The 15,067-nt window shown below is 43.5% G+C and overlaps 2 protein-coding genes and 1 long non-coding RNA gene across 5 annotated transcripts in view; 2 read left to right on the forward strand and 1 right to left on the reverse strand.

The window, feature by feature from the left end:
• GPD1 (glycerol-3-phosphate dehydrogenase 1) overlaps positions 1-2,753 on the forward strand; it is a 22,603-nt gene extending 19,850 nt beyond the window's left edge. For both annotated transcript variants that reach the window (XM_066616713.1, XM_066616714.1), the window contains 2 exons: positions 189-295; positions 918-2,753. In XM_066616713.1, coding sequence (XP_066472810.1) covers positions 189-295; positions 918-1,014 — 204 coding nt within the window. In that variant the 3' untranslated portion in view covers positions 1,015-2,753. The remainder of the gene's footprint in view (positions 1-188; positions 296-917) is intronic.
• On the reverse strand, positions 2,504-10,473 carry LOC136641087 (uncharacterized). Its single transcript, XR_010793841.1, has 3 exons — positions 10,387-10,473; positions 3,887-3,948; positions 2,504-3,254 (listed from the first exon to the last, which is right to left on the reverse strand). It is a non-coding gene; the product is annotated as an uncharacterized lncRNA (long non-coding RNA).
• A 155-nt stretch (positions 10,474-10,628) lies between these two features.
• Positions 10,629-14,324, forward strand: COX14 (cytochrome c oxidase assembly factor COX14). Of its 2 annotated transcripts, none has more exons than XM_066616851.1 (2): positions 10,629-10,735; positions 13,960-14,324. In XM_066616851.1, the coding sequence occupies exon 2, from the start codon at positions 13,965-13,967 to the stop codon at positions 14,142-14,144; it is 180 nt and encodes a 59-aa protein (XP_066472948.1). In that variant the 5' UTR covers positions 10,629-10,735; positions 13,960-13,964; the 3' UTR covers positions 14,145-14,324. The 2 variants fall into 2 exon arrangements, with proteins under 2 accessions (XP_066472948.1, XP_066472949.1); XM_066616852.1 differs by lacking the exon at positions 10,629-10,735 and adding an exon at positions 10,742-10,827.
• The last annotated feature ends 743 nt before the right edge of the window (positions 14,325-15,067 follow it).

Genomic DNA, 15,067 nt, shown 5'->3' on the forward strand with positions numbered 1-15,067 from the left:
TACATCACGTGCGGTGTTGCCCCTCCCACTGTGTGGGGTGATGCGCAGGCCTCCCGCACTGGATGACGCGAATCCTAGTGACGCCACTGGTGCTGGATTCATTTAACCTGAAAAGGGAGAAGTATTTTGCAGGACTGTGTAAGATCTTATAGCCATTCATACTTGGGATTTTGTCTTGTATATCCAAGTCTATTGAGCAACTGGAGAAAGAGATGCTCAATGGGCAGAAGCTGCAGGGACCTCAGACGTCCGCAGAGCTGCATCGCATCCTCAAGCACAAGAACCTGGTTGATAAGTGAGTCCTTCCCTCTTCTTGCTTGGCATCTCTCTTAACGCCTTTGCCAGTATGTAAGCTGGGGTGACACCCAGCAGTTCCCTGTGGTGGTTCAAAATAGCTGAGGGGTTATTCATAGGGCTGCCACCCAATTAAATAATTTTGAGTTGACTGATCAATGGCCTTGAGTGATCTACTTGAGATACTGATGGAAGTGTCAATTAACATACTGTTCAATAAACAGAAAACATCACTTCCATCATTGTTGGAAGTCCAGCTCTTTCATCCTCTGGTACAATAATGCAGCACCTCAAATAAACAAGTGTGTCCTTAACTCTAAAAAAATTTGCTCCCATAAATTAAAATAGGCCCTGTGCTGATGAATCTACCAGAATATTAAACCAACTGAAGCTCGTAGCATTATTTATTTGTAATTTCAGAAGACTTTGTCATGGGCACATTCCCAGCTTTTTGCAGCTGGGTTGCATCTAGTTCCCAAGCTGCATGTCTGCATGACTACCCTGAAGCATCTCAAGTTATAGGAGGTTTCAAGCTGATCTCATCTTCTTGGAGGTCTCCCTGTCACTCATAAGCTCTCCTCTCATAGGAAGGGCTACTTAATCTTCTGCTTCTCTCCATACAGATTCCCACTCTTCACTGCTGTCTACCAGATCTGCTATGAAGGCAAACCCGTCTCCGACTTCATCAAGTGCCTGCAAAACCATCCTGAGCACATGTGATTGGCCTCTAGCCTTGCTTGCCCCAACATGAAAGGGGTTGAAGTATCCCCTTAATACCTGCCCCACTACTTCAATCCCAACACATGGAGAGAGAACCAACATAGAGCAGGAGCAAGCAAGAGCATCCACAGCTGGGACTCAAAGTGGAGTTACTGAGTCAACTCTCTGACCAAGGAGTCGCTGCTATTTACCAGTCACTGCCTTAGCCACCAAGTTGCCTGGGCTCATCCAGTCTCCTGCTTGGCTCTTGCTAATTTCTGCAGTATCTCCATACCCAGTGCCCACAGCAGGCAAAGCCTTGGTTTTTATTGTCTCTCAGGAGCAGAAACGGACAGAATTTCCTTGCCTTGGCTCACCTCTTACCTTTATTTTAACCTGTAGTTGGAGGTTCAATCATGAAACCTGCCAGTTTAATCAGTCTTAAAAGGTGATGCTCTTCAACAATCCAATAACCTAAGCAGGGAGGAGAAGAGCACAACAAATCTCTATTTTTATCCCAAACTTGGAATGTAGGGTTGCTTCCATGCTAAGGGCCTTGACTGCTGCTGAAGCACTATGTTCTGCAATCAGATGAAAGTGAAATTTAAATAGAGATTCTATACAGCACTTAATGCAGTTCTATATAGTTGCCCCCTCATCTTACACGAGGGTTATTTTCCAGAGTCTGCACATAATCAAAGTTACCTTGAAAAATCTCTTACATCTGAAAAATACATACTGTCTCTTCAAGAATTATGAGAGGCAGGCAGGAATGGAGACCAACTGAGAGAACAGCAGCTTCATTCTCCAATCTCACACTCACTCTCAGGCACATACTTAGTAAGCGGAATGGCAGGTGGAATCATGTGCACTATTTAAAATGTTTTTCTGTTTTGTTTTTTGGTTCACTGAGCACATGTAGTCGCGCAATTCAGCTCTGCCTAAGATGGAGGGTGACAACTGTATTATCCAGCAGTGTCCTTGTGCATGCTGAAGATCCATCCAGGTTTATTTGCAAGTAAATGCCACCTAGCACATTTTTTGTGCTGTGTATTAGTAGCTTCCTCCTTGAGGATCTCGTCAGCTTTATTTCTTCCTGTTCAGCAGGAAGTACTATTGACAATTGCCCCATTTTTGGTTTCCTGACATTGGGGGGGGGGGGGCTTTAATCACTTATTTTCTTTTTTCCCCTTATAACAAAATAGCACTTCTTATAAAAGAAAAGGGGGTGGATGCTGCCAAGAGACCAGTAATTAAAACTCATGCCCCTCAGAGTAACAACAGCTGATTTTATTTAGGGGGCAAACGATCATTAATGCTGTTGCCATGCTCACCAATAAAAGGGTTGGAACCTGCAAGGAGGAAGTGTTTCATTTAAAAGGCACAGTAGCCCTTAATAGCCTACAAACCACATCTTCAGTCCATCCAAGCTGGTGCTACAACTGTGTTTTATTGCAGCATTCCTCTCTCTCCCCCCCCCCCCGTCCAAGACCACAAATTGGTTCTGAAAAAACACTAAAACACAAAAAGATCATCTGAATTCTTTGGAAAAAGTGAGCACATAAAGATAGAGATTCCAGAGAAAAGGCTAGTATGGAAGCAAACAAATAACAATTAGCCATTGTTAAAATTAGCAGGTAATATTGGATTCTCTTTGTATAGACAAGGCTTGACTTTAGCCTCCCTGGTATTCATGGGAATTCTAACCATAAATGTGAATATTGTGTTTTGGAAGAATAAATACCAACTGAAGTGAGAAATTTTCAACCCTTCTTACAGTGAAGTTTGATCCTTACCTGTATGTCTTGGACAGTCCAAGAGTGAGAAGGAGGTCATGCTATTGAGATTGCAGTGTCATTGAATGGGGAGTAAGGAAAAGAGGAAGGCTACAAAACCAAACAGAATAATAGAACTGCAAAGCCCAATTCTACCTTCACTCTTATAGGTATGGGTTAAGCTGCTTTTCATGTGTCAAGGGAAAATGAAGAGAGGCATTTGTAATACAGATGAGCATTCTAGCCAGTGAATGAACTCCTATAAGCCTCATATGGGAAAAAGGGCACATATTTGAAGACTGAACTCTATGAACAGTTAAAAACAAATCCCACTGGACAGTGAAACTTTATAAATTAGTAAACGTGTAGGATTGGGTTGAAAACAACACAGAATAGTTCCTGTTCAACACTCTTCCAGTATTTTGATCAACTTTTCCCATCCTTTCAAAGCAGGCTGTGAAGTGAATCATGAATCTGTATTCATGGCTACAAGAAAAGAAGCAACAGGTTAGAGTGCTTTTGAATACAAGTTCCCTTTAAGGTAATGTTTGCTTCTTGAACAGAAATCTTCAGGGCAGGAAGCTTGAGACCACCCCAAGCTGGAAAATCCCACCCCAAATGAAATTCTGCATTTCACAAGGCTGTTGCTTTCCCCACCACTGTAGCTGGGTTGTCCTCCTTCTGAAATGACCTTTCCAGGCTGCCCCATCCCCCTGTGGCAATTCAATCTGCTGAGATGGCAGGAGTAGACGTGCCTTTTATTAGACACTCAGAAGCTGTAGTCACCCAATGACCTTTCTTTTCAGCCAGCAAAAGAAAGATGGGAAGAGAAAAGCCAATCCTTCTCTGGGTAGGGGAGATCCTGGGTGGGGCCTTCTTCTTTCTGGCAGTTGTGGGAAGAGCAATGCAATCTCCTCAGTCTCATGACTAAGTATAGCTTCTCAAAAGCCTGATCTCCAGACAACCCTGAATTCTTTAGGGAACCCTCTCCAGTTTATATCAGCTTCCTTTTCTTCCTGGATAATAATATAATCCCCCCCCCTCCATGGAGGTGGTTCAAGATATTGGGCAGTTCCCTTTCTGCTCTCCTAACTCAAAAAGCAACTCCTTCCACCCACCTTTAGCAATGATAAGTAGGTGCACATGTCAGCTATCTTGGAATCAGAAGACATCCAAAACCCTAGAGAGAGAGAGAGAGAATTTAGGGAGGACCATTTTCAGAAGTTTAACTGAAAATCTGGTTCTTCCTGCCCCATCTTTATATCATTTTTCTAGCTTCCTCAATGCGCATGGTGCCTCAGATGCATAGAAAGCTGCCTGTTATTGAGCCAACCCATTGGTCTGTTTAGCTCAGTACTGTCCGTGTACACTAACTGGCAATGTCTCTCCAAGATGTCAAGGGGAATGTCTGTCACTACCTTACCTGCAGATGCCAGGATGTGAATCTAGGACCTTCCACAAGCAAAAGCAGGTGCTCTGCTACTGAGTTATTTAGCCCTTCCCCGAAGACACAGGCACCATATCTCCCCAGGCAAGGCCAAAATGTCTTCCTGCTCCCAAGGAGTCTACAAAACCTGCTTCAACAGTTTCAAACAGGCAATCTGTACCGGTAGTTAGAACATGTATTCAGTTTTACAATGACTCTCTTTGACTTGCTACACCACATGAATCATATTAAGCCACATTCTTCAGATCAAAAAGTGTTTTAGTGCCACTTAGGAAAAAACTGCTAAGTTTTGGAGAACAGCTGAGTGAGTTTAACAACCAATTTTCTCAGTACTTACCCAACTTTTAGTGCGTTGGACTTTATACTAAATAATGGAGATTGCTAATAATGTACATTAATGTTGATTGACAATCAGTTTTCTTGCCTTTGTGCCAGATTGTACAAGTAGGTTATTATACCCAGAGGGCACAGTGCAGCCCTAATTATCAGTTCTTTAAAGTCCCACTAATTTCATCTTGAAATCAATGGGATTTAGATGCACTTCACTGTGCCCAGATTGTAATTAAAATTTGAAAATTCTTTATTAGCCGCCTTGAGTCCCTTCGGGGAGAAAGGCGGGATAAAAATAAAGTTATTAATTATTATTATTATTTATGTTATGGTACATGAGGAAAAAAAATATGATGCATGCTGCATAGACACACATATTTGTGGTAGCTAAAACTAAAAAGCGGGCTTTCTAGAGGATAGAGAAATACACATTTTTAAAATTAAACTTACCAGGAATTACATTCTGTTTAGCTCAGTGGAATTTACTGCTGAGTGTACCTGCTTAACCCAGTTTTGCCCGACCCACAAGAGTACACATTTGGTCCCTGTTACTTATATGCAGAGTTGGGCAGAAATGGTTTAAGATCACACTGCAAATATCTTTTAAAAGGCTTGGGGTTTCTGTACCTTTAATAGTGGTACAGAGAGGGAACTTGTAGCAAGCACAACTTTTCTAATGCCCATATAAACTAACCAGCCAAGATTCTTCCTCTACACACTTTTTTCAGATACAGGAGTCCTGTTCCCATTTGCATCTGGTTACTCTAACCCAGCAATTTTCAACCAATGTGCCCTGGTACATTGGTGTTCCGCAAATGGTGCAGGTGTGCCACGGGAGTTTGAGGGAGGGTCTTATATTAGTAGGGCCATTGGGGGATGTGAGCCCCAGGCCTGCAGTGCAGTGTGCCTTGTCAATTGTCAAAAAACTGACAATTGTGCCTTGACAATTTTAGTGCCTTCTCAGTGTGCTGCAAGATGGAAAAGGTTGAAAATATCTGCCCTAACCTTTAGTGGCTCCCAGCAGATGGGTGAAAGCCCACAATGCAAAAGATTACAGCTGAGAAGCAGCACTGACTTAAGAATAATTGTGTATGTATAGCTGAAATGGGGAGAGCTGCTCTCTGAAACTCCCAGGTTTGTCTCTGCCCTTTGCAGTTGCTATAAAAAGTCTCCCCTTTGCCATTTGGAGTTATGTTCTGCCAACACAGCAGCATGTTAACGGCTGCTCTCAGTCTTAAGACGGGATAGACTCAGTATAACCATAAGGATCTAATCTTTGCTGCAGTGGGGATTGGCATTACCGAACATTCCCTATTCTGCAGAAAAACTCCTCTGCCTAGGAGTGAACAACTCTCAAAAGATATATATCACATTACCAAAGTAGCAACTGCAAGTTCCTGCCTTTAGGATACATGTTTTTGGACATGTGTGGAAATGTCCAACAGGAGGCAGTGCTAAGAAGATATTTAGCTCTAGCTAGATTTCCTGTCTATATTCAAGGCAGAGGACAAATGAGATGTACTGGTACAGACTCAGAAGTGAAAGCAGAAGTTAGTAGTAGATAGACCTAGATATTAGGATAGGAAAAAATGCAGTTAGAAATTTTAAGCTGTAGTAAAATCTTTTCTGTGCTCCTAAGGCAGTTTCAGGGAGTAGTGAAAAAGCTAGGGCACCCAAAGCCAATTACCTGCTCATCATCATCATCATCATCATGAAAATTTCTATACCATAAAAAAAAAGTACTTCAAAAGGCAGTTTACATAGCAAATTTTTAAAAATGATTCCCTGGCTGCAAAGGGCTCAAAATCTTTTTTTTTTTTTAAATGTAGAAGGAACACCAGCAACAACCACTAAAAGAGGTGAAGAGGGACAATTGATCCTCACAACTAGATATAAGTGGTCACTTCTTTAAAAGGTGTCTTTGCCCAGTTAGCACTGATTACTAATTATCTGGCTTCTAAGTCTCAGCTAAGTACTAGTAGGAATACACTCCTATGCACATTACATGGCAAGAAGCTCCTTCTAAGACTTTGGAATTAACTTTCAAATAGATATGCAAGGATGAGGTTGGACGGTAACACCAGATTTGGTGGCTGAAGGAAGAACTGGAGAAGTCCATTGTCTGCCACACATATTTTCCCAACAGCCTGCCCCTTTTGTATGTACCAGCCTAGTCAAGGACTGTATTGTGACTCAGTTGTCAGGGCAGCCTTTTTTGCCTGGATTGGCTATGCATCTTGAGACATACCAAGTAACCCTGTACTGGTAGGGTCAGCAGGGTATAAATAGCAGAGAGCACCACTGGCAGTTCATACCATTACAGTTTATTATTCCCTCTCCACTCATTCTACAAGTCATAAAAAGGGGTTCTTCATCATAGTGTCCTCAAAGAGCTCACTGAATCACCCACACAGTGAACATACTGAAACTAGAAAAGGTGGAGAAGAGAGCAACCAAAATGATTACTGGGCTGGGGCACCTCCCTTACGAGGAAAGACTGCAGTGTTTGGGGCTCTTCAGTCTAGAAAAAGACACCGGGGGGGGGGGGACATGGGACAGGACATGATTGAGACATACAAAATTATGCAGGGGATGGACAGAGTGGATAGAGTAGCAATTTTCAACCTTTTCCATCTTTTGGCACACTGACAAGGTACTAAAATTGTCAAGGCACACCATCAGGTTTTTGACAATTGACAAGGCACACCTTGCTGCCAGTGGGGGGCTCACATCCCCATTGGCCCTACTAATAAATGATCTTCCCCCAAATTCCTGTGGCACACCTGAGGACCATTTGCGGCACACTAGTGTGCCATGGTACAGTGGTTGAAAATGGTTGCAAAAGAGGATCGTTAACCACCCTTCAACAAAAAGGCTTTTATTGCCTTCTAATTCTTAGGTATTATTGAAATGTTTGAAATTTTCTTTTCTGGAACAGAACAAAGTAAGTTTGGGTTATATTGACATACGTACACCCATTAATACATACACCACATTAATTAAGCCCTGCACTTTTGCTAAGTGCTCCAAACCTTTCAAATATCTCTCCTTATTCCTTCAACACTCCTGTGAAATACATCTGTAATGCTGTCAAGTTGTCAACATAGTGAGCTGAGGAGAGGCTTGCTTAAAAGCTTGACAAAAATTGCAGGTAATCATGTTGGTCTATTAGAAAAATACTCAGAAGTAAGAGTAAGGTAATAATTTTGTGAGGGACATCACAAAGTGCTATGCAAATTTTTGAATCCCCTATAACTTTTCTTTAGGCTGGATGTTAAAAAAGAAAAGACAGAGATGAGGGAATAGATGCTCCTAGGTATGGTGAAACAGCCCAACTCCCACGCCTATCCTAAGGATGAGACAGGCATTGGGCCAAGGGTTTTCACAGCTCCCTCTCTTGCCATCTATACTACTGTAGCATTTATTTTATTACAACAACAACATGAATCTAGGTCAGTGTTTCTCAATGTTCGTCCTCTGCTATACCACTTCACACAGTTCACCTATTCAAAGTACCACCAGAAGTAACTGGTGATAACATCATTGCAAGTTACTTATGGGTTGGGAGGCCAGATGTGATGCAACTAAAACCAATAAGAGGCTCAGGGTGGATGGGAGGGCTATACCATGGAAAAGCATGCTTTGGAGCCTCCTATTGCTGTTTGTTGTGCCACATTCCTGGTCTTGCAACCAGGTGGCAAGTGTCCAGGGATTACATGAGTCCAATCAGACACCACCTCAAGTATCACTGGTGGTACCCGTACTACTGGTTGAGAAACACTGATCTAGGCTTTACAAGCTAAGACTGTAAATCTTTGAATTCATAGAAGATGCAGCTGTTCCCAACAGAACAGCTTTTCATTTCTTCCTTTTCATTTCTGAACAGGCCAACTTCCTAGATCTGCATGCAAGTATGATCTGGGAAGTGTGACTCTATCTCCTCCTGTGATCCTAACTCACTGGAAATGCACTTGCTAGTTCACGGTCAGGGTGACCAGATGTCATAACCGCAAGACAAGAAAAGAGGACAAGGCATCCCAAAATGTAGGACATCCAAGAAAAATGTAGGATATGACAAAATAAAAGTTTAAAACACTCATATAGCTCTTGATTTCATGTGGTTAATTATTATTATTATTATTAACAGTATTTATATACTGCTTTTCAACAAAAAGTTCACAAAGCGGTTTACAGAGAAAAACCAAGTAACTAATGGCTCCCTGTCCCAATAGGGCTCACAATCTAAAAAGATGCAAAAGAACACCAGCAGACAGCCACTAGAAAAGACACTGCTGGGGTGAGGTGGGCCAGTTACTCTTCCCCTGCTAAAAAAAGAGGAGCACCCACTTGAAGAAAGTGCCAATTTAAACACTATATTATTTATTTTTAAAACTATATTGCATGTAGTTTATTAATTACAAGAAGGTTCTGCACTGCCTGCAGGGACCCGCTCCCAGGGAAAAGGAGATTTAAGTTCTTTTCCAGGAAAGAGGCTAAAAAAGAGGACATCAGATCACCCTGGCCATGGTGGGTACAGTAACCCTAGTGTAGTCCATCAGAACTAGTGTAGTCCATCGCAGTCCTAAGATGCACCGTGAGCTCTTAGCCAATGGTAGACGTCTATATAGCCAGGGCTGGAGGTGGGCTGCAGCGCTTTGGTGATCAGCGGTGCCCAGATTCACAATCAGGTGCACACAGAGCAAAGACCAAGTCCAGAGTGGTGCTATGGTCGCTCTTGGGCACAGTGATGAGAGACTTTGCAGGACTCCATTGAGAAGGGATTGGTAGGCTCTGCGAAATGAAAGTGAGCGTTGTCTGTAGGAATCAGTGCAGATATACAGGATTTCAGGTTGGGTAGCAACCTGCCTGCCTCCCTGATTAAGAAGAAAAGATACCAGAAAAAGGAGAAGTGCAAGGGCTTGCTTTTCCTAGCTTGGGTTTAATGTATGAAAAGTTGCAAGCTTCTGAGTTTAAAAAACACCCACTTCTAAGTTTCTCTCAATGCTGAGCAAGCGGGTCTTTAACGTAAGAACATAAGAAGAGCCCTGGTGGATCTAGTCCAGCTTCCTGTATCTCACATGGCCCACCAAGTGCCCCAGGGAGCACACAAGACAACAGCACAACCTGCTTCCTGGTGCCCTGCATCTGGCAATCAGAGGCAGCTTGCCTCTAAAACCAAGAGCTTGCACGTACCTGCTATGACTTGTGTTTGAAAAAATGGCAACACAGTCCAAAGTCCTGCTAGGAATGAGGCTTACACTAGCCCTACGGTGTAGTTCCTTGTAATTGCAGGTTAGAGATGAGAGACTTGCAGCCCAATCCTATGCATGTCTTCTTAGAAGTAAGTCCCATTGGATTCAATGAAGCTTACTCCCAGGAAAGTGTGAATAGGACTGCAGCCCCACAGCCCAATCCTATGCATGACTACTCAGAAGCAAGTTCCATTGAGTTCAATGGGGTTTACTCCCAGGAAAGTGCGGCACGCTTGAAGCCCCATGGCACAGAATAGGTTTGCTTCTGAGTAAACGCGCAGTCTTGCACCCTAGTGCTGGTTCGGCTTCCCAGCCAAAAATCCTCCCGCGGGTTGCAGCAATCGACCTGAATTAGGCTGCAATCCTAACCAGACTTTCCTGGGAGTCGGTCTCATTGAACACAATATGGGGCTTGCTTCTGAGTAGGCAAGCATAGGATCGGGCTGTTACTCCACAGTTACTCCCGCTCTCCTCCTCCCAGCCCTGCAAACCTGGCGCTGGATTGCAGCCGGACTCCTTCGATTGTGCAGGCAGAGCTTGCAAACATTGTGCGATAAACGTGGATCTCTCTTTCCAGGCCGAATCATACCTTCTTTATTGGAATCTTTTGTTGGAGGGGGGGGAGACACCTTCCCACAGCTCCCCACCCTCTGTACCTGCTGCTCTTTCCTCCTCTTGATCCAGAGGCAACCTTAAAAAAAATCTTGTTGCAACCGGAACTTAACCTCTAAGTGAAATGATGCGCCACTCTGGTCTTCATCGATCTACGTGAGGCAGACGCGAGCCTGTGGCTGGGCAGGGTAAGGCTGCAGCCAATAGGCTCCGCAGTGGCAGCAAGGCTCGGAAGTGACGCTTGTCAGTGGCGCCCACAGCCAGGAGGAGTAGAGAGGCTTGGATCGCGGGTGCCCGCGAAGGTGACAGAGACAGAGGAGTAGGAGGTGAGTAGGTCGGCTGCAGGAAGACCCTGGAGAGGTCTAGACAGGTCTAGGCTCCCTCCGCGCGCTTGCATCTGCACTTGCATCAGCATCAGGTAGGAGTACCCCCTGCCATTTCAGAAGTGGGGGAGGAGAATCACCTTTTCTTTTCATGCATTGTGTGTAAAAAACAGTCTTCCCCTGTATAACCCAGTGGTTCTCAACCCTGAGAAACCCGTGCGCCACTGGAGCAAAAATTGGAATCATCATGGACCACATGTGGCTGGGGGGGGTCTGTCCCCCAACACTCCCCCACAGACTCTCCAACAGGACCGCCCACAGCCACAGCTGACACTTCAGTGGTTATGGCTGTGGGCAGTCCATTCTCTGCCCTCATTGGTGGTCCATGAGAGATGGTTTTCCTGTGACGTCATGGACCACTTCTCAGGGTCTCAAGCAGACCACAAGTTGGGAACCAGTGGTATAACCAGAGCCAAGAAACCTAGAGCAGGAAAGAGATGGGGACTAGAACCTTTTCTCCTTGCTGTGTTTACTGCTTGTAGGGTGGGGCAGCCTGGAGTATTATCTGTTTTTTTGCATTTTCATACTGCCCTTCCTCCAAGGAACTCAGGCTGCAGTCCTATCCACACTTACCTGGAAGTAAGCACCATTAACTATAATGGCACAGGATTGGGCTCTCAGGGTACCCTTCCATCAACAATTCTGTGACATAGGCTGGGCTGAGAGATAGTGACTGGTCCAAGGTCACCCAAGATGCTTCATGGCTGAGCAGGGACTTGAATTTGAATCTTCCAGATCTAAGCCAAACCAGAACCACACGACCATCCAAAACAGGAGTTTTAAAACTAGAGTCTAAGGGCCCAATCCCATCTAACTTTCTAACACTGATGTAGCTGCAATGCAGCCCCAAGGTAAGGGTTTCCTTAGCTTGATGAGATCTCTCTGTCCCCCCCACTGCAAGATGCAGCGCATGCCCCATTGGCACAGCTGCAACAGCACTGGAAAGCTGGATAGGATTGGACCGTCGGGTGTCAAGTGTAAGGGCCACAGGCCGAATGCAACCCCTAGAGACAATTTATCCAGTCCGTGTTATAATTGGGTTCTTTTGCATCTTGAAAATATCAAGATTTGCATATTTTCTGTTACTTGGACCTTATCGGTTTCTATGTGAGAACAAAATGCTTATTTCTGGCCATCATCTGCTTAATATCACTTTGTGCTTAATGATGTCACTTCCAGCTCTCAGCAGGCACCACCAATGCTAACTTCATCCCTCTGTATGAAATGAGTCAGATATCCCTAGTCTAAGTGGTACAAGTATCCTGAGACTTATTGTTCACTGTATCCCCTTTCGGTTACATGTGTCAAATCCAACCAATAGCCCAGGGGGTAGGGTATCTCTTATTACTCACTTCTATTTCTTCTTATGAAACAGGCCCTAGTTTTCACAAAGGTGGTGGACCTACAACTGGATTGGGGGGGGTGCATGTAACATAGCCAATAAAAGATTATCCTCCACAGAGAATACATAAACTTCCTTCTAAAATCTGGCTTTGTAGAGGGAGTAGGTTGGAGCAGCATTTTGAGTGGAACAGCTGCCACTGCAGTGGTAGAGCTGTGATATAGGCTGAGCAGTGATGGATATACTGTAATTAATGTTACAGAAGGTCTGCATGGGTGAACTATGATGAACAGGTTAAATGTCCAAGTTGCCATCAAGAGTATAACAGCTACCTTGGTCTTCCATCAAAATTATTACAAGGCACAGTAGTAACATATACAAAGACAATTGCTGGCATAAATACTTCCACTTCTCAGTACTTTTAAAATCAGCAGAAGGAAGCTAAACATAAGGGAGCAAGCTCGTAAAATAGTATAACATTGCATTTCAAAGATCAGTAAGCTGTTAAAAAAAAAGGAAAAGACACACATTGTCTTTTTTTACTTTGACGATCATTTTTCTGACTCCGTCCATGTATCCAAAACCTTACCCAACAGTAGTTCAGTTACTCGTCCACCTAGATCTAGCACTTACCCACTCCCACCTCCTTTTTTCACAAAGCAGTTAACTGGCCTCAGAATCTTTTCTAAGCCTCCTCTTCCCAAACAAGTAGAAAAGAGGCTGTACAGCCAAAGGCATAAATGGTTAAACTGCTGAAAGGGGATTGGACAGAAGTCTGTAGGATTCTGGAGCAGAATCAAGCATGAAAAAACCACCCACCTTTGCTATCCATCCAAAAGCCCTTCCTTCCAGTTCTCAAAATCTTTAAAAGCCTCTTAAACTTCTAAAAGGTAGGTGAGGTTGATAGTGATTGCCCCAAGGTCACCAGGAAGCTTCACAGCTGAGGGGGGATTTGAACCTGGATCTTCCGGGTCTAACTCCTGAACCACTAACCATCCTGGTATTGGCAACCTTCAGTCTCGAAAGACTATGGTATCGCGCTCTGAAAGGTGGTTCTGGCACAGCGTCTAGTGTGGCTGAAAAGGCCAATCCGGGAGTGACAATCCCTTCCACACCGGGAGCAAGTGCAGTCTGTCCCTGGTCTGTCTCCCTGGCTATGGGCCTTCCTTCTTTGCCTCTTAGCCTCAGACTGTTGGCAAAGTGTCTCTTCAAACTGGGAAAGGCCATGCTGCACAGCCTGCCTCCAAGCGGGCCGCTCAGAGGCCAGGGTTTCCCACTTGTTGAGGTCCATCCCTAAGGCCTTCAGATCCCTCTTGCAGATGGCTCTTTGTTATATTGACTACTAGTTACCTTCATCTAATATGTAAACATATTAAAATTTAATCAAGCAGCAGCAAGGCTGATTTTGTCCAGAAATTGAAGTCCCCTGGAACAGGTTGCAAGGGCTGGCTCACATCTTGCATGGCAGATGTCTTTCTACCATGTTGACAGTGACTACTTTCATGATTGGCAATATACCACTATATGTTTACATATACTTCAAGTGTTTTTTGCAAAGCACATCAGTCACATAAAATGAGTTGTCCTAACTCCTGATTGTGTAAATAAGCCTTGGTCACTTACAGTAGTAGTATTTTGAGGAGATGCAACGCTGCTTTCACAATGGATCAATTTCAGTTGGTATCTCTGACATCACCAAGGTATCCCTCCTTAAATAGTACTTCTGCCATAAGCTGTGTGCATAGGGTATTTTTTGGTCATTTCCAGCAGGTGTTTCCTATGTCTTATGAAAACTAAATAATGACTATCTTTGCTTTCTTCACAGCAATAATGGTTTCTGCAAAGCAGCTGGCAGACTTCGGCTACAAAGCATTCTCAGGTTCTATGATGCTCCTCACTCTGTATGGTGGCTACCTCTGCAGTATCAGAGCATACCGCTATTTTCAAAACAAGAGTGCCCTGAAACAACTGGAGCAGGAACAGATAAATGGAGAAGCAATTAAGGACTAAACATTTCTTTTACATTCGACTACAAGATGCTTGATGAACTTCAGGTTGTTGTGATGCAGCTGAGCTGGAGGAAGCTGCCACAAAAGATGGGCATTTCAGGGTCACCAGTGATGATTTCAGGCCATAATGTTTAACTGCGGAAACAGCTCTGTGATCGTGGCATTAAACATTTTGCAAACAGCTTCTCTTCTTACCTTTGTTAATACATGTTGATAACTGACAGCATCTATGTGTTCACATAGTTTCTTCTACATCTTCATGTTTTGTTCATTTGAATGAAGGAAAACGAGTGCACTTATTTCTCCCGATAGCCTCTTGCAGAACAGGCATAAATAGTTCAGAGAAAAATGTCTGTGTATTTCATCTGCTGCCATTTAATTTAAAAAGTAAAGTGTTTCTTAGGTGACTCTACATTGGCCTATCATATACTTCTGTGTTTTCTGATACAGCTGTGTTATGCATCTTTCAAAGTGAGTAATTCTGCAAAGACAGCTTTCAGAAGTAAATTGAGAAACATGTTTAGAGTAGGACAAATTACCCTTCAGTCTCTAAGTAGACCTCAAAATCTGATGAGGTTACTCTTGCCTAAACTGCAGTGGGCTTGTCAACTTCGTTGGCTTTACAATTTCTCTTTCATAGCTTCATAAATGAACAAGTTCTACTACTTATTGATTGTGAAATTGTTACACTGAAATGGCTGGAAGATGTTCTCTGGTTGCTTTCATCCTCTAGCTAGATCACACAGAAGTACCCAGGCATGTTTCAGTGAGAGACACTCCAATGAAGGGTTAGCCAGTTTTATTGGTACACCTGTACCTTTTAATATTTATAGTAGTAGTGCATGTTTTCATTCCTTGCAGCACTGTTATGATTAGCAACAGCTCAATTTCTCTCCTCTGTAAAATTATTAAAAGAATAGGAGC

This window comes from Tiliqua scincoides, chromosome 2 (genome assembly GCF_035046505.1).
Source record: "Tiliqua scincoides isolate rTilSci1 chromosome 2, rTilSci1.hap2, whole genome shotgun sequence".
In the NCBI taxonomy this organism is placed as follows: Eukaryota; Metazoa; Chordata; class Lepidosauria; order Squamata; family Scincidae; genus Tiliqua; species Tiliqua scincoides.